This window comes from Neomonachus schauinslandi, chromosome 10 (assembly GCF_002201575.2).
Source record: "Neomonachus schauinslandi chromosome 10, ASM220157v2, whole genome shotgun sequence".
In the NCBI taxonomy this organism is placed as follows: Eukaryota; Metazoa; Chordata; class Mammalia; order Carnivora; family Phocidae; genus Neomonachus; species Neomonachus schauinslandi.
The window spans coordinates 22,833,863-22,853,660 of NC_058412.1; the positions used below are offsets into that span (position 1 = coordinate 22,833,863).

The following is a 19,798-nucleotide window of genomic DNA, read 5'->3' on the forward strand; positions in this document are numbered from 1 at the left end:
AATTAGGCCAATTTTACACAGTCTCTCACAGAAAACAGAAAAAGACAGAACACTACCCAACTTTTTTTTTTGAAGTCAGCACAACCCTAATATGCAAATCTGACAGATAGCAAGGAAAGGAAATTACCAGCCAATATCTCTCTATCTCTCATAAATATAGCCACAGAAATCATGAGCAAATTATTAGTAAATTGAATCTTACAATAAGAAAGATAATGTCCTAATTTGGTGGGGTTTATTCTTGGAATCCAAGGGAAGCTGAATACTCAATATAAATCATATTAACAGAATAAGATGGGATTATATGATTATTTCAATATATGAGATATATATATATTTGATAAATTTTAGCACTCTTCATGATAAAAAATTCTTAGCAAACTAGGTGAGTATGTACAAAACTATAGCTATCATAATGCTGAAATATTGAATGCTTTTTTCTCTGAGTTCAGGAACAAGACAAGGAAGACCATTAGCACAGTTTTTTCAACATTGTCATGGAGGTCCTAACCAATTCAGTGAAAAGTAAAAGATACAAAAATTGGAAAAGAGGTAAAACTTTCTTCACAGATGATATGATTGTATACTTGGAAAATCCAAAGGGATCTTCAGACTGTTAGAATAGGAAACAAAGTCAGTATTCAAAAATCAATGATATTTTTGTATACTAACATCAAACAATTGGAAAATGAAATAAGAAAACAGGTTTACAAAGCAATGCCCCCTCAATTTAATGAAAATGTGCCATATAAACTCTACAAAGCATTACTGAGAGAAACAAATGACAACCTAAATAAAAGGAGAGAGATCATGTTTATAGATTGGAAAACTCAAAATTGTTAAGGTAATTCTTCCTGGACTATACTCATTCCCAATTAAAACTCTCACAAGTTGGGGTGTGGGGAAATGGAAAAGCCAATTTTAAAACATATTTGAAAATGTAAAAGGACCTAGATTAGCAAAGGCAATCTTAACAAAGTTGGAATGCTTGTATTACCAGATACCAAGACTTTATAAAAAGCTACAGTAATTAAGACAGTGTAGTACTGATGTAAAAATAAACAGGTTAATGGGACTATATGGAATTTCCAGAAATAGACCCATTTGTGTATGGTCACCTAATTTTTCTACAACACTACCCCTGGAATTCTGTGGAGAAAAGGTGGCCTTTACAAAAGGGTGCTAAATCAGTTGGATATCTGTGTGGGTAAAAATGAAACTTGACCTTTACCTCAAACCAGACACAAAATTAAGATGAATTATCAAATAATATAGGTGAAAACAGTAAAGAATCTAGAAGGAAACATAAGGCAATACCTTTAGAGGAGGCAAAAATTTCTCGAACAAGATGTAAAACACCGTGAAGATTCATTTGGGATATATATGAAGAATTTCTACAGATCAGTTTTTTACAAGACAGTCCAAATGAACTTCACAAAAAAGGATTTCCAAGTGGCCTATTAAGCATATGAAAAGATATTCAACATTAGTTATCAGGGTAAAGCAAATTAAAATCTCATTGAATACTACCATTCACCCAATGAAACGGCTAAAATTTAAGACTAATAATACCCAGTGTTGGTAAAGATGTGAAGGAACATTGTTGGTGGATTATAAATTGGTATAACCACTTTGGGAAACTGGCTATATCAGCTTCTTAAGCCGAGCCTTCCCTATGACCCAGCAATTCTCCTATGTTTTATATATACCCAAGAGAAATGTATGCAAATATTCATGAGCATTTGTAATAGCGCCAAAGTGGAAGTGACTCAATAGAATGGGTAGATGCAGTATGGTGTTTGATACAATGCAATACTTCAGGTGGCTGCTGAACACAATAAATGGGTAGATTTCAATGAGCAAAAGAGTATATACTGTATATTTCTATTTATCCAAAATTCAAAAATGGATCAGATTAATCATACTGAGAAGGTAAGAATACTAACCTTGGGCATTATTATTGTATGGTCAAGGGTATAAGGGAACCTTCAGGGCTGCTGGAAGTATTCTGTGTCTTGCCTGTGGATAGTGATTACTTTTTCTTTTTAAAATATATTTTTTAAAGATTTTATTTGTCATGGAGTGCACAAGCAGGGGGAGAAACAGGGTCCCCGCTGAGCGAGGAGCCTCATGCGGGACTCAATCCCAGGACCCTGGGATCATGACCTGAGCCAAAGGCAGACACTTAACCAACTGAGCCACCCAGGCGTCCCTGCCCTGGATTTATTGAGTAAATGCCCATAATGTTAGTGTACTGTACTGTATATGTGTGATACCTTGCAGTATTTTCTAAACAGTATGCTCTAATGGTGTTTTTACCTGGTTTGCAATTATTACCTGCTGAAATTTTTTTCTTGGAAACCTTTGACTAAAAAAATTATTGTGGTAGTAGAGGAGACAGAGTTTTGGAGTTACTCTAAATTTTTCTCTGCTGCTTTTTACTCCCTCTAGTCTTATAAAACCTGGGCTCCCTGATCTTGTGCAAGGTTTTTAACTCTGTTGTATAGTGTAAATAATGACTACCCTTTCTAATTCTTGGGATATCAAAGAGATTAAATGAGATGATTGATGTGAAATTGCTTTGCACCTAATGAATTATGCAGATTTATAGTATCTTCATAATCCAACTAGATACTTGTATCTAAACTCATACACCCAAATTCTGGAATCTCATGGATATTGTAATGATCTAGTTCCCCTTTGTAATAGCTTGCCTTGATTTATTCCTTTTTTTTCAGATGACTGGGAGAAATTTGAAATGCTCTTGGAAATTTGGGTGTACTTACTGGTGGGACTACATAAGGGAACAGGACTTTTGAATTGACAGACAGCTGGGATTGCCCTTAGCTGGCTACCATCTTTTCCCAAATATTTAGCTAATTTATTCCTAAAATTCGGTCATTTGTCAAATGCCTAACCTTTAGAAAAACCCTTAGCTTCCCTAATTTCATCAACTCTTAGAAGTGATTTGATTATGAAATGCATTACTATTTTATATGCCACTGAGAGGCAAAAAGTGACTGCCAATTAAAATTGTAAGAAATTATTGATTGTAAAGCATCTCCTAACTCATAGATCTTAATTAGGGAAAAACATGCATCTTAAAATCAATGAAATTTCATGGGGCGTGTTTTTGTTTGGGTAAATTTTTAGTTTCTGTGGATTAGCATGACTTATAAGTTGAATTGTTTTTAGCTCTGTAAGAATGTTAGTCAGAGTACACCTTAGTGTAAATTACTTGGGAGGTCAAAATTAAACACATAATTTACAGAGAAAATAAAACAAATAATGAGATAAAATATTCCCCACCGTAATTTAAACTTTAAATTGACACATCAAAGTGACGCACACTAGTTTTAATAATGATTGTTATCAAGTTACAGCTAAATGTTGGTAACTAAACAGTGTTTTATTACTACAGAATCATAACAGAAATTGTGGAAATTTTTCTAGGAGCCAGAAGTATTTTGTTTGTCTTGTCCATTGCTCTTACCTTTAAATAATTATTTTTAGGTGAATAATTGTCATCTGAGATCAACAAGAGATCTTTAATCCTTTGAGAAAAATACTATTTAGTATACCAAAAAGTAGATAGGTACTTGATGCACTGATGGTAGGACTGTATTTTGTAACCATCATTTCGCATGCTTTTAAAACTTAATGCCAAGGTTAAAAATTTTACGGAAAATTGAATCTAAGCTAGTATTGTAGATACTTAATGGAAAGTACAAAGTAAGGTGCCCATTTTGGTCTTAGAAAAATCCAAATATCCATGGGAAGTAGGTAATTGATATTTGAGAGCTAGTACTCATACAGAAGCTATGCTAAAGTTCTTATAATAAAAACAATTCTGCTGATCATGTTTTGAATTTCAGGGATGATCTTATTAACTGACCTGTTTGCTAAAGAACATTTCAGCAATGTCTCTGTTTTTTCTGTTACTTAGATATTACTGTATTAATGGAATAGATACATGGATGGCTTTTGCATGTGGGGGCCTTTTTAAAAAAAAAAAAAAAAAACCTCTTGACCTGACAAAAGAATCATAGCAATTTTTAAGAAGAAATGTGTGGACTTAATTGGAAGTGGGAAGTGGTAGGGATATATAGAGATACAGTCTCTGCTTCCTTTTTTTAAATGCCTTTTTCAGTTAAGATTAAATGGGAGCTAGCAGTCTATTTAGAGAGAGCCAATGGAGAAGATAATGATGAGAGGAAATGATTACAAGTTCAGTTCAATAGGGCAAATAAGGAACTTCTCATGTACCATTCCTCCCCACTCCATTCCGGAAGTTACTTATTAGTTCATGGATTTTATTGCTCATTCATTTGACAAATGGCTTTCCTCCATCTAAATAGCTTTTAGAGTTTTTTATATAATGCCCTACTGTGAACATAATAATGCATTAAAATTTAATAACCATCTGGTACCTTTTAAATTTTAATTTTAAATTTGTTTTGATCAGAAAATGGAGGTGGGGGTGGTTAATTCTTAGGACTGCTCCTGATATTCCAAGGAAGTGTGTGAAACTAAATCTTATCTGCCGACAGCTACTTTTTGTTTAATTTCCCTTTCTTCATAACCACTGGTTCTTTTTTTTTAAGATTTCATTTATTTATTTGACAGAGAGAGAGACAGCAAGAGAGGGAACACAAGCAGGGGGAATGGGAGAGGGAGAAGCAGGCTTCCTGCTGAGCAGAGAGCCCGATGCATGGCTCGATCCCAGGACCCTGGGATCATGACCTGAGCGGAAGGCAGATGCTTAATGACTGAGCCACCCAGGCACCCCAACCACTGGTTCTTAATGATGGTATTTTGGCCTTTTCTTAAGTGTAAGACTTTGCTGAGAGAGTGGGCTGTCCTCAGAGGTGCTGTCCCTGCAACTGTTTGGGTCTCTTGGGCTATGAGGTTGGCCCCTGGAGAGCAAAGAGGACTGCGTTTCTGTGGCAGCAACCTTGAGGAGCATCATTAGGAACCAGCAACAATAGAGATGGAAGCCAGAGATCACTGGAATGATCTTACTGTCAGCCATAGGACACAACAGGGTGTCTGGTAGTTTGCTTCCTCTGTGACTCTCCTGATCTTCAAAATATGGGCATGACTTTTTTTTTAAGGATTATTATTTTATAGATAAATTTTTTAAAACAGACCATTTTACTTATTGTTTAACAGTACGAGGATGTCGTCCAGGAAAGATTGTGCAGATGACTGAAGCAGAAGTTCGGGGCTTATGTATCAAGTCTCGGGAGATCTTTCTCAGCCAGCCTATTCTTTTGGAGTTGGAAGCGCCGCTGAAAATTTGTGGTATGTAAATAGGTAGAGTTGGAAAGTCTATTTTGAATACCAGTTTTTCTCCCCTATTTACACTGAGGGTGATCTGGAGAGAACATTTAAAATTTGTGTTTAAGAGAGATTGAAAGGTTTGATTCCATAAAATATAAAAATTGAAACTTTCATAAAATGATGTTAGAGACAAGAAGAAAATGATTGTTACATATACATCACATAAAAAGATTGCTATGAAAGATTGTTTCTTAGAAACAAATAAGAAAGACAATACAAGAGAAAGATTTTTTTTTTAAAGGTAGATTTTAGAAGAAATTCAAATGGCCAATAAACGTGAGATCCTCAGCCTCACTAGTAATCAGTGAAATGTAGTTTAAAAACAAATCCCAAACTGTGGTCACATTGGAAAAAAAAAATGTCAAAAACTGATAATCCAGTGTTGTCAAGGATGTGGAAAAATAGGCATTCTGATACACCAGTTACAAAAAAACAAGAATAGAGTTTTGGGGGTCAGTATGGCAGTATCCATGGTGTTCTACTTTTGTTGTGATTTTACTTTGAAAATTATATAGCATTACAGTTTATATTTGTTTTTTTAAGTCTTATAGTGGCTTCTGGCCAAAAACAAAAACTTAAAACCATAGGTTGAGTGATCACATTGTTATAGCCAGAAAAATTGTTGTACAGAAAGTATTTTTCTATAGTTCACATAACAGTGGGAAGTGGGGTAAGTATTGTATCATACTGGCTTTTGGTTTGATAACTTGTAGTGGCTATTAGTGTTTATGACATAGCTTTTATGGACTTAATTGTCATCTTTACTCAATCAAGAATTATTTCTATATGTAAAAATTTTCATTGTCCTGCATGTTTCTTAGTGATCCACATTCATACCTTGTAAACTGCAGCTTGGTGTGCTCTTTAAATACTTTTTTTCTCTTTCTTCTTGTGTTTAAGTCATGTGCTTGGTGCTCCTTGGTACAGTACCTAGCTTAATAAAAGATACTAGCTAAGGAAATGTTTGTTGAATACATTAATTACCTTAGTGTATCACCTTTAAGTAAGAGGTAGCATGAAATTTTGTGGATGGGAGCCTGGCTGGCTCAGTCAGTAGAGCACGCGACTCTTGATCTAGGGTTGTGAGTTCAAGTCCCATGTTGGGTGTAGAGATTACTTAAAAATAAAATCTTTTTAAAAAAAAGAAATTTTGTGGAAATAATCTCTTCTGTGATCTAAATGAAGCAAATGTAGTTATTTATAACATCTTAAAATGATTCCAATTCTCTCTAAGGTACTCTTTAAAATGCTTTGATATAGAAATAATTTGAGGGTAATAAAAGTTAGTTATACTAAATATTTCTAAATTATGGCTATTTGTCTCACTTTTTGGTATAACGGAGTAACCTTTGTTAAACTACCAGCTAATAAGGGTAACTGTATTAGTTATCTGTTGTATAACAGATTACTCTGTAACTTTATGCCTTAAAATAGCATGAATTTATCACACAGTTTCTGTGCATCAGGAATTCAGGCACAGCTTACTGTGTCCTCTGGTTCTGGGTCTCTCATGAGGCTGTGATCTAGGTGTCATCTGGAACTGCAGTCATCTCAAGGCTCAACGGTGAAAGGGTTCCATTTGTTATGGACCGATGAACCGAGGGCTTGGTTCCTAATGAGCTGTTGGCCAGAGGCCTCCTTCAGTTCTTTGCCACCTGTGCTTCTCCGTGAGGCAGCTGGCTTCAGCGTCAAGAATGAGAGAAGGCAAGAGAGTACAAGCAGAATGGAAGTCATGATCTTTTGTAACCTAATCTCAGAAGTGACAGCCCATCCCTCTTTGGCTGTATCCTGTTTGTTAGAAGCAAGTTAGCATCTCCAGCCCACATTCAAAGGGAGAGGATTGCACAGGGGTGTAAACATTGGGAATCGTTTGAAGCTGCTTCCCACAGTAACCAGGTGTTCTTAAATCGGCTTTTTCTGTTTTCAGGAGATATTCATGGACAGTATACAGATTTACTGCGATTATTTGAATATGGAGGTTTCCCCCCAGAAGCCAACTATCTTTTCTTAGGAGATTATGTGGACAGAGGAAAGCAGTCTTTGGAAACCATTTGTTTGCTATTGGCTTATAAAATCAAATATCCAGAGAACTTCTTTCTGTTAAGAGGAAACCATGAGTGTGCTAGCATCAATCGCATTTATGGGTTCTATGATGAATGTAAGTAAAAATAAAAATTTATTTTTTATTAATGGGAAAATTCCCTAATATTCCCTAAGATAATTTTCCAGTTCAAAAGAGTTTCTTTGATTCAGTTTTTTTAAAAATACAATTTATCAAGTATTGGACCAAGAAGAGTCTTTCGTGGAAGAGGGCCTTGAAACTGGGAAACATGTTACTAATTGAACTGGTTCTGTGGGATCTCCTTGGTCATGTTATTTCAGGTTGACTGCAGCTTATTACTCAACTGAAAGGCCCTCTTGTAATTAGTTTACAGAGTAAAATATCCACATGAAACAGAGGTCACTATAGATAATAGCCTCTAGTTTTCTAGTGTCTATTTAAAGATTTTAGTTCTCAGCGTTCTTAATGATATGACGGAAATTCTCATTGGCCCTATGTCATAAGAACTATTGAAAAGTTGTATGAAATTATTTAAAAGTTGAAGTTTAGTATTAGAATTTTAAAATATTTTATTTATTTATTTAATTGACAGGGAGAGAGAGAGAGAGACAGCGTGAGAGGGAACACAAGCAGGGGGAGTGGGAGAGGGAGAAGCAGGTTTCCGGCTGAGCAGGGAGCCCGATGCGGGGCTCGATCCCAGGACCCTGGGATCATGACCTGAGCTGAAAGCAGTCGCTTAACCAACTGAGCCACCCAGGTGCCCCTAGAATTTTAATCTATGCCTATAAACCTACAGAGATAAGGATACTAACAACTCTGGTGTATCTTACTGTACTCCTTTTCATCAATAAGAAATCCCTGATCTGTGTTTTGTAGTAGTGTTTTCCAAATATTATTACTAAATTACTACATTCGAATTTGCTCTTGTTAGACCATGGGTAAGAATATATGTTTGGCTGATTATAATTTAGAACCAATTACAGTGATTTTCAAATTGAATTTATTGTTTTTTGGTGCTGAATTCTCCATTAGAATCTATTTTTGTTTTTTTCCATCCTTAAATATAGTAGAGTCCTGTTCAAATTCCTACCTCCTTGGTTTATATATAATCATTTATTTGACTAATGTTTGAGGAAGTTATATATCAGGCACTATTTTAAACACTAGGAATGTAGCAGTGCAGAAGACAGATAATCTCTGTTCTCATGGAGCTGTGTTCTAATAGGAATGATGCCACATTTGATTTTACATTGCATATTTATTTCTAAGGTGTAGTGTGTGGTTCCACCTGTTTAAATCAGACCAGCAGACAGGAAGTGGATTATAGTCTATCTAACTATAACCACTTTTCTAAAGCTATATCAGGAATAGAAGTGCATTCTTAAGGATAAAATATGGGCTTGAATATTGTCAAGGATAGAAATGACATCAAATGAAATAATGTATGTGAGAATAGCTTTTAAACACTGCTTTGAGTTATACTTTTTCATTGAGAGGCAAGTTATGGCATAAAAACATAGGAAATTAGTGCTTGTGTGTTTCCTCCCTCCCCTGGGTTAGTTGTTGCAACTTATTGCCCAGTTCAGGAAAATCAGGTAACTCTAAAAAGGTGAACATACACTTGAGATTGTCTTTGTTGTAGCTCTTTATTCTAGACTAAGGAAAATTATAGCCTTTGTCTCTATTTATACTTGCTGTAGTGCCAGGTTGTAATTCACTTAGAAGTGGATACCAGTCAGGCACTTGGAAATTGTCCTTTCTTGGCAGTAAATTTATGCTGTGTTACTGAGTGCCTTAGAGTCAAAATGGACAGTCTCCAGGGGCACCCCTTTCACTTCAGCTTATTTGGCTAGTATTTAACTAATGTGCATGTTAAATGGAAAAGATAAACTAATAGTCTATTAGACTATTTCAAAGTTACTTTATTATAGTGATCTTAGAAGACAAAAGTGTTTGATATAGTTGTTCCATAAAATACATAGCACAATCTTTGAGGGTTTTTTTTTTTTAACTTTTATGGGAAGGTGCTGAATGTTACGTTTTTAAAAGTGTACAAGAAATACTTATTACAGAGAAAAGAAAGTGCTGTATAAAGAATAAAATTGAAATTATTCATAATCCTGTAGCTATGAGATAACAAATGAAAATAGGTTTATTTATTCTATTTGCTTATTCTTTTCATAGGCAAACGAAGGTTTAATATTAAATTGTGGAAGACCTTCACCGATTGTTTTAATTGTCTGCCTATAGCTGCCATTGTGGATGAGAAGATTTTTTGTTGTCATGGAGGTAAACTAATAGATTTGCTTTATGGATTTTTCTTACTGTCCTTTATTGTTTAGAAAAGACCTATAGTAACTAAGATGCATGCTATGGGAAAACAAAGCAGTGCTTGTGTGAAAAATCATTAGAGCTATTCTAAACATGGCTAAAATCTCTTTTAGTAACCAGAAATTTATGATTATTTATAAATAATGAAAATGAAAATTTAGTTTAGTACTTGTCTTTAAATTTCACATGCAAGGAGGATAACTATAGTTTTGTTTGAAAAAACATCTTCCCTTTGCCTTAGTTTTGACAGAAAGATACTTCTACTATCAGTAAAAATGAGAGGATCATGATTATTTTCCTGCCTATATTAAATAACTTTCATCAGAATCCAGATGTAATTGGGTTTACTATTCCCATATGCCAAGAGTTCTGGGCTTTATGTAATATGTCCACTTTCATCCTTAAGATAATTTTTTGATACAATAAGTTAATTCTTCTGAAGATTTTATTTATTTGAGATAGAGCGAGCGAGAGAGCAAGAGAGAGCACGGGCGGGGGGGAGGAGCAGAGGGAGAGGGAGAAGCAGGCTCAGGGAGCAGGGAGCCCAATGCAGGGCTCGATCCCAGGACTCTGGAATCATGACCTGAGCCGAAGGCAGACGCTTAACCAACTGAGCCACCCAGGTGCCCCAGAATAAGTTTTTCTGTATGCCTTGTTAAATAAGCATATATGAAAGTTCATTTGAAAAACTAACATATGTGTCTAGCACTTGGCTAGGTGCCATGAAAAGATATAGATTATGTATGATCTGGCTGTCTTGAGAAATTAAAAACCTATTGATAAAATGTATATTTCCAAAAAGTAAGCAAAAGTATATTTCAGGAGCGCCTGGGTGGCTCAGTTGGTTGAGCGTCTGACTCGGTTTCGGCTTGGTTTGTGATCTCGGGGTCATTGGATCTAGCCCTGTGTGGGGGTCCGTGCTCAGCAGGGAATCTGCTTCTCTCCCTCTCCCACCCACCCCCCCCCATGCACTCTCTCTCTCTGAAATAAGTAAAATAAATCTTTAAAAGAAAAAGATAAAATGTATTTCAAAACAGATACTGTGTAATGAAAGGAATTTAATTATGTCAAAGTACTTGGAGAGACAGTAATTTTTGTGAAGTCTGGAAAGGGAGAGAATTGTTGGGCAAATGTTTATGGAAATGTGGGTTTTGGAGGATTTTGGAGAGGCAAAGAGAATTTGAGAGAGTCTTTTTTATGTTGTCTAGTTCAAGGAATGTGTGAGGACTGGCCTAACTAGAATGTCAAGTACATGTTGGGGAATGATACATATCAGATTATAGAGATTTGAATACTGAGCAAAGGAGTTTGTTGAATGGTTTAATTACCATATTGGGTTTTTGTACATGGAAATAATTCAATGAAAATACTGTAAGAAAATTATTTTTTTATCAATATGCAGGAAGAATTAAGTGGGGAAATGTTGAAAAGGTAGATGTACTTGTCTAGGCCTGAGGTAAAAAATGATTTATTCTCTGATAGAACATAAATCACTATATTAGTTGAAACGTATTTTATAGTAGATACTAAACATTTAGGAAATTGTAGCTCTTGCACATTGGTATGGCTAAAAATAGAAATTAGAAGTACGTGATGGCACTTGGATTTATCTATAAAAGAGAAATACTAGCTTATATTTATATACTAGTCTAAAGATTGCAGGGTATTTTCTTGCTTATCCTTCTGATCAACAGTTATGCTTTTATGAAAATAATGAGCATATTGGAGTGGGATGTAGGAAGGTCTTATGGGCTAGAATGAGGCATTTAAACTTGGAAGTAAATATATTTAGGACTGGATAGTAAGAAGTGACAGAAGTGGTAGGAAGTATTGAAATTGGATATGTTCCTGTAGAAGGGCAAGAAATGGTTGGAAAGAAAGAAGAGTGGTAAGATTTCTTTCCTTGAGAAATCTTTTGTAATGAAAGGGAATTTCATTACCCTGGTAGGGAAAAGTGGAGAATACCTAATCATAATGTTCGATTACATCAAAGTGGGATTCTATTTAATAACTCAGTATATTAAAGATAACATTAAAAAGAACACCTTAAGTGTGTTTAATTTCACATAGTGAATCTACTTTGATTAAGTGCTTCTTTATTTGAGTGAAAATTGTTTAGATGTCAGTAGTAAGACTCATCTTTTATTTATAGGACTATCACCAGACCTGCAATCTATGGAGCAGATTCGGAGAATTATGAGACCCACTGATGTCCCTGATACAGGTTGGGTGTATATAGCGAACTTTAATTAGTTGTCTTACATAAAATGTTTACATATTTGAACTTAATTATATTATATATTTAGTGGAATTAGGACTGGTTTATGTAATAAATAATAGAGCTTTTTTAATCATCAATAAGCTAATTAGAGTGTAGTAATATATTTCACCTCCCACTAATTATTTCCTGAGGTGCAGTACTTTTAAATTTCATATATAACCGTAGTATGGTTCTGTTAAACTTATATATCACAAAAGATCTTGTTATTGATTCCCCTTACCTTCCTATCATGGCCTCATTCATATCAGCATTGCTTATGTCCTTCAAAGACTTGTTAAAAATTAGTCAAAAGGAGGACACCTGGCTGGCTCAGTTGTTAGAGCATGCGACTCTTGATCTCAGGGCCAAGAATTCAAACCCCAAATTGGGTGTGGAGCCTACTTAAAAAGAATAAATTAAAAAAAAAAAAAATGTTTTTAAGGATTTTTAAAAAATTTAATCATAAGTTTTTTAATTAAAATAATCTTTCTTAGCTGAAGATACAGTTGCCTTTTTAAAAATTATCTAGTAGTTTTCTGTTATTTTTTGCATCTTTTATATTTCAAATTTGTAGAGTTCAGAAAGCCGTAGAGATACATGGTGAGTTTTGTGAAAAATTTGTGAAAGAATAATGAAAATTAACTCTTCAGAGATTCAGAATAACTCTTGGGTAAGTGAAGCAAGTCAGAACAAAAGCAAATAAGTTCCAGTTGAGGATAAATTGCTGTGTTGATTAACAAATGAGCCTAATGTAATTTTATAAATAAATTCTGGGCACAGTTGCCTAACTTGTCTTTTGGCTTTTAAATGGTAATTATTCATAGTTGAGTGCAAGTGTATGTACTAAGATGTGTACTAATCATGGCATTCATATCATAAAGTGCTATGATAACCTATGAACTGAATGCAGTAAGGTTGTTCTGCTTTTCATTTCACCTTTTGCTGAAAATATCAGTACCTTTCTTTGTGCCATTTTCTGACACTCAGTTGTATGTGGTTTTTCTACAACACACCGTTTTTCCACAACACACCCCATTCTCCAACTCTTAAGTGAGTTTCTAACAATTTAATTCAGTTCTGACACTAACTCCTGGAGTTAGCCAGGACTCCACAGAGTAAGGACTCCATTCCACAAGACTGCCTCCGCTTAGGTTGTCAGCCTCAAGTGGTATTCTCTGGAGACCCAAACTACTGCCCCGTCAAAATTCTGAAATTCCCACAACTCCCTTCTCAGATGCTTTACTTACATTTATCACCTTATCATAAAGGGATGTACAACTGAGGACCTGCCAAATGGAAGAGATTTCATGGGGCAAGGTATGGGGAGGGGACATTGGTTGGTGAATAGCTTCCATACTCTTTGGCATCAGTATGTTCAACAACCGGAAGCTTCCCAAGTCTAGTTCAAGAGTTTTCATAGAGCTCAGTTTCCAGCCCTCCTCTCCAGACGGAGGGGACAGCTGAAAGTTCCAACCCTCTAATCATGTGTTTGGTCTTTCTGTTGACTGGCCCCATCCTGAAGGGCTCTAGGGGCTCCTGAACCACTTCATTAGCATAAACTCAGGTGTGGTGGAAAGGGGCTCCTTATAAATAACAAAAGATATCCCTGTCACTCAGGAAATTCCAAAGGCTTTAGGAGCTCTGTGCCAGGAATGGGAACAAAGACAAAATGTATTTTTATTATATCACACTGTCTCACTATTAAAAGCATTAATAGGGGCACCTGGTGGCACAGTCAGTTAAGCAGCCAGCTCTTGATCTCTGCACCCTACTTCAAGCCACGAGTAGGGCTCCACTCTGGGCATGGAGCCTACTTTAAAAAGGGGGGGGGGGCGCATTAACATAAGCAAAACTGTCCTGTCAGTTTCTACCAGACCTTTTTTTTTCTTAATAAATTACATTATTGGATTAATTGTCCAATTATTATTTGTGTAATCAGGCTCACCCTGTATGTATCATACTCATCAGTTCTCAACAAACTTGAACATCTTCAAAATGAGGATTGCTTAGACTGCCATAGGGTCTAGAAATCCTTTATATATTAAGACCATGTAAATGAAAAACCAAAGGTCTTATAACTTACTGATAAGAGGATTGTTTATTGGTAATTTTGTAAAGGGGAGTTGATTATTCATAAGTAGGGCTGGACTAGATGGTTACTAAGTACATCTCCTACTCTTTTTTTTTTTTTTCTTTCCATTTTCTACTCATAAGATCCAAAGAGTCTATAAAAAAGTAGTCACTAAAAAATATTCATGAACCAATACCTAAGCAAAACATGGCTAAACCTTGAAATTGAACTGTTAAGAACATGCATTTGGCTATTTGATTTCAAGTATGATTGGATCGTTTTGCTCAGTGTACTGAAAGCCTGATAATATCACTCAAAATGCTACTCATGATTAAACATCAACCATTATGAAGAGGTGTATAGATCCTCTTGTCAGTAAGCCACTGACATTGCATATTATAGTAACTTGCCTCATAACTTACTTGTGCAAGTAACAATTTGTGTTGAGTACAAAAGGTAAAAAAGCATGCATTTAATCAGATTTTGATTATAATTATAGAATATATTTGACTAAACCTAATAGAAACTAGTATTTAAATAATAAGGCATGTTATATCACTATATTGTACACTTGAAACTAATATAACGCTTTAAGTTAACTATAACGGAATTTAGAAATAAAATAAATAATGGGCCATTTATTTAAAATCTGTTTTTTAAATAAGGTACAATATAAATACATATTTCAAGTCATTACATCTTCAGATTCTGTTAACATAGTTCAGACGTAAGTCACTTTCAAAGGTGAAGCAAGTTTTTGAAATGCTGAAAATGGACATTTTAAGCCTGGGTGTTCTCTGTAATCTTCAGAAGTTTAATTTATAAATTAATACATTTTTAAAAACAGCTAAATGATTAAGATGCTTGTTCATTAGGAATTTAATTATAAAATGTTGAACCTTGACTCTGAGATTGTCTTGATTCCATTAAGGTTGAAAAATGCCACATTGTTGTTACCATTATTTGATTTTATATGCATCCAGACTGTCATATTTCCGAAATAATTCCGAAAGCAACTACATTCTAGTTTTATTGTCACCTTAAAATTAAAGATTAACATCTTGGCCTCCTGCTCATTGCTTCACCTGTGGAAACAAACTGGAAAAAGTATTATAGAGCACTGGTGGTGTGTTGGGGTTGGTGTTTTTGTGTGTTCTAAAGAATCAGTTTGTGAGTCTTTGAAAATCAGAAAAAGCTTGTAAATTGAGACTATCCCAGTGGGTTTTGTATGCTGATGGACTTCTTCAAGCATCATAGCAGGAGCTTAGAAAATAGTAATAGAAATTAAGGGTACATTGACACCAATTTTACAAGGTTTTTTAGATAATTCCCCTATTAAGACAAACTATATCATAACTCAAAAAGTTCTCCTTTCCTGATAGAACCTATATTATGAAGTTTATAAATTATAAAAAAAAAAAAGGCTTGAAACTGGCCTATTTTAAAAACAAATCATCCCTTAGCACTGGTTTTTCCTTCCCTTAGCACTATAACTCTTACAAAAGTACTTAATATCACCATCTCAACATCCACCCCCTCTTCATCTCACTATAGTTTGACTTTTAACCATTTTCTTCTCATCCATCAAGAAACTGCTTTCGTTGGGCGCCTGGGTGGCTCAGTTGGTTAAGTGACTGCCTTTGGCTCAGGTCATGATCCTGGAGTCCCGGGATCGAGTCCCACATCGGGCTCCCTGCTCAGCAGGGAGTCTGCTTCTCCCTCTGACCCACCTCCCTCTCTTGCTCTCTGTCTCTCATTCTCTCTCTCAATAAATAAATAAATAAAATCTTAAAACAAAAAGAAAAGAAAGAAACTGCTTTCGTTAAGGTCTGCTGATAGAATTGTAAGTGGCACATTTTTTGGTTTTTAGTCCTGTTCCACTTATTCATTGTACTTGAATCTTAACCATTTCCTACTTCTGGATAATTCTTACCCCTTTCAGGAGTTCTCTACTGTTCTAATCTCTTCCTTTTGTTTTGATTATTCCTTCCCAGTATTTTTTGCTCATTCCCCTTTCTCCTTCCTCTGCCTGCATTTTAATGTTTGCTTCCTTAGAGTTCATTTACTGGTCTTCTCACTTGACATTCCCAAGGTAGTCTGAGTCCCTCCTAAGATTATACAATAATGAGCATGACGGAGATACTCAGATAAGTATTTTTAGCTCTGACCTCTTTTCTTATACGCCCAGAACTAAAGCCAGGGATCTGTTCTGATTTTGTTCATCCATATTTCATTTAAATCCTCCAAACTTTTACAGAAAATGTTTTCTTCCTTCAAATTGATCATTAGGTCAAATACAATTCCAGTGAAATCTCAGTTGGATTCACGGAATTACACAATCTGATTTGGAAGTATATATGTGAAAGAACAAAGGATTGAAAGTAACCAAGACAATCCTGAAGAAAAATACTAAGTGGAAATACTACCCCTACCAAATATATAGATGTATTTAAAAACTTCAGTGTCTTACTGGCTTAGGAATAAATAAAATAGATTAATTGAATAGGCTGGCACCCAGAAGTAGTGTAAGTATCCTCAATTCAGGAAATGCTGCTGGGTCAATTGCTTATCCGTATGGAGAAACTATGTACAAAAGATGAATAGCCTTTTCCATACATTGTGTGCTTAGAGTGTGCCATACACACATTTCCTATATGTGGAAAGAGTTGAAAAGTGCTACTTTCAGCCAGGCAAAATTACATTTATATGGTTGGGCTCGCAAACGTGGCTAAATTTGGTAGGCAGGGAGACTAGGGAGCAAGTGATTGTTACTATTTATTAAAGGGTAAGAGGGCACGAGAAGAAATGTGATACAGATATACTTTATTTTATAAACTTTTTGTTTTTTCATTGCCATGTTTTTATTCTTTAAAGGTTTGCTCTGTGATTTGCTGTGGTCTGACCCAGATAAGGATGTGCAAGGCTGGGGAGAAAATGATCGTGGTGTTTCCTTCACTTTTGGAGCTGATGTAGTCAGTAAATTTCTGAATCGTCATGATTTAGACTTGATTTGTCGAGCTCATCAGGTATGATATAAAACTTTTGAATATTTTAATATTAACTTCACACAAATCTGCTTTTTTTATTTTTGAGGAAACTGAGATCCAAGAAAGTTAATTATACAAGGAAAGTAGGAGAGGTGAAGCCTATAGCTTAATCTCATAGTTAACAATCAAATTGTTAACCCTTTTTCACCCTCTTGGGAGGAAATGTTTCAAACTAATAGATTTTTTTTTTTTTTTGGTGTTTGAAGCTTTCTAGAAACATTTGATCCCATTTTAATATGATGTTTATGTATTTTAGATAAGAATCCAATGACAATAGTATTAAAGGACATTTTTGAGACAGTTGGGAAAATTCAGTTATAGACTGGGTCTTAGATATTAAGGAATCGTTGTTTTAGCTTTGTGATAATAGCATTATTATGTAAGAAGGATGTCCATTCTTTTAGAAATGCATACTCAAGTATATGGAGGTAAGATGACATGTCTAGGATTTGGTTTAAAACATATCAGCAGAAGGGCACCTGGCTGGCTCAGTCAGCAGAGCATGCGACTCTTGATCTCAGCCTGGTGAGCTCGAGCCCCACGTTTGGTGTAGAGATTACTAAAAAAAAAAAGGGCAGAAAGGAAAGGGATAAATGAAACATATGTAGCAGAATCCTGGTAATTATTGAACCAGGGTGGTGAGTAAAGAGAGTTTATTGAATTCTACTTTATATATACAGTTTAGGTTTACTTGTGTTTGTTTTTTTCTTAATGTCTACCCCCACTACTATAATGTATACTCTTTAGGGAGGAAATTGTGACTTGTTGACTTTTAAAAATCCATGCTTTGTAAACTTAGATACTGCATGCATTTAGTGTTTGAATAAATGAATTAACAAAAGCTTATTTTAATGATTTAATATATCAAGTCTTCATGTTCTCTAAAATGTAACTGGTATGAAATACATTCACTGACAGGTATTTTTATAACTTTTTCTTGCTACTTTTGAAAGTACTAAAAGTATTTGAAATTTTAAGTATAATACTTTTAAAGATTCCTTGTTTTTTCTTTGTTAAAGCGGTTTATTAAGTATATGCTATTCCACAATACTTCCTTTTGTGGGGGAGGGGCTTTACTCCCCATGACTCTTGACTACTTTATCTGATCCTGTGGATAAGCAAAGATGACTGGCTTTTCGTTTTCTGTGCATGTTGTGTGTCACATGCCTTTTTTCTAGCAGAATTTCCTGGTTCCATTGAAATGAAGTCACATCCCCAAAACCTTTGCTTTTGGCAGTTTTGGTAAATACTGTATTAATGATTTAACTAATTAATATAAGCCTACTACTAGGGAACAGTGCAGAGTTGCTAAGTTTCCTAATAAGATGCCCACTGATATAAAATTTTTCAGGTATAGATTTCCATTCACTGATCTCATTTCAAAAATGCACAATGATTTTGTTTTAAAAGTCAAGTTATTGAGCTACGTTGATTTGGACAATCTTTTTTCCAGACCCTTCCAAAATCCTATTCTGCTTATTTTCAAACATATTATCTCTAGAATTAAGAGACTTATGCTGGGAAACACCACAAACTACAAATATATCCTTTTACAATAAACCTGTTCATTTAGTAAATGTGTGAATGAACAAGTGAACAAGCAAACTAAGAACTAAAATGATATGGGGCACCTGGGTGCCTCAGTCATTGAGCATCTGCCTTTGGTTTGGGTCATGATCCCAGGGTCCTGGGATTGAGCCCCACGTCGGGCTCCCTGCTGAGCGGGGAGTTTGCTTCTCCCTCTGCCCCTCCCCCTGCTTGTGCTCTCTCTCTGTCAAATAGATAAATAAAATCTTAAAAAAAAAAAAAAAAAAAGGTGGGATTCAAAGCTTAAAAAAAAGAAGAACTAAAAGGATATACTGAGTGCCAAACACTATGTATGGCTGAGCTGGAGTAGATAACGGTGACCAAGATCTTGACAGAAAAGGTTAATATCTAAATTCTACCATGATGTGATTACAGTAGGAGCATGTACCTGATACTAAGGTAGGAATTATTTTAAAATGTAAATTATTTTGGGGAGCCTGGGTGGCTCAGTCGGTTAAGTGTCCAACTCTTGGTTTCAGCTTAGGTCATGATCTCAGGGTCCTGAGATCAAGCCCCACATTGGGCTCTGCTCAGAGTCTGCTTGTCCGTCTCGCTCTGCTCCTTCCCCTTTGTGCACGTGTGCTTAATCTCTCTGTCCCTCCCCCCCCGTAAATAAAATCTTTAAATAAATAAAAAATAAATTATTTTGGAGGTGCTTTCTTATTAGCAAGTATTGTAGGATAATTTTGCTTAATCAAAGGATGCCTAAAAGACTTCAAAAATTATTCTTGCCTACCATAAATAAATATAAAATATTTACGTGTCATTGCTTCTACTTCTCAGATTTGTAGCTGAGAAACCTAAGTTGTTTAAATCATTCAGAAATTGGCAACAGATTCTAGAAATCATGTTAAATCATTAAAGAATTAAGGATTCCATAGTTGTGATATAATGCCATCATCTAACAAGTACTTGATGTCCAATGTTCCTATAGATACTGTACTTATTAGCATATGGAGAGCCTTAGAATGGTGTAATTTTTAAACATTTTAGTTATCACAAGTGTATTATTTCATTTAAGCTAAATCCTTACCATTATAGAAAAGGCATACCAATTTTAATATTCTAAGGCAAGCTTAAAAATAAAAATCAAGCTC

The 19,798-nt window shown here is 35.1% G+C and overlaps 1 protein-coding gene across 3 annotated transcripts in view; it reads left to right on the forward strand.

Annotated features, from left to right (window-relative positions):
* Positions 1 to 19,798, forward strand: part of PPP1CB (protein phosphatase 1 catalytic subunit beta) — a 40,685-nt gene that overhangs the window by 15,501 nt on the left and 5,386 nt on the right. For all 3 annotated transcript variants that reach the window (XM_021697810.1, XM_021697811.1, XM_021697809.1), the window contains 5 exons: positions 5,173 to 5,304; positions 7,271 to 7,501; positions 9,590 to 9,694; positions 11,889 to 11,960; positions 16,942 to 17,093. In XM_021697810.1, coding sequence (XP_021553485.1) covers positions 5,173 to 5,304; positions 7,271 to 7,501; positions 9,590 to 9,694; positions 11,889 to 11,960; positions 16,942 to 17,093 — 692 coding nt within the window. The remainder of the gene's footprint in view (positions 1 to 5,172; positions 5,305 to 7,270; positions 7,502 to 9,589; positions 9,695 to 11,888; positions 11,961 to 16,941; positions 17,094 to 19,798) is intronic.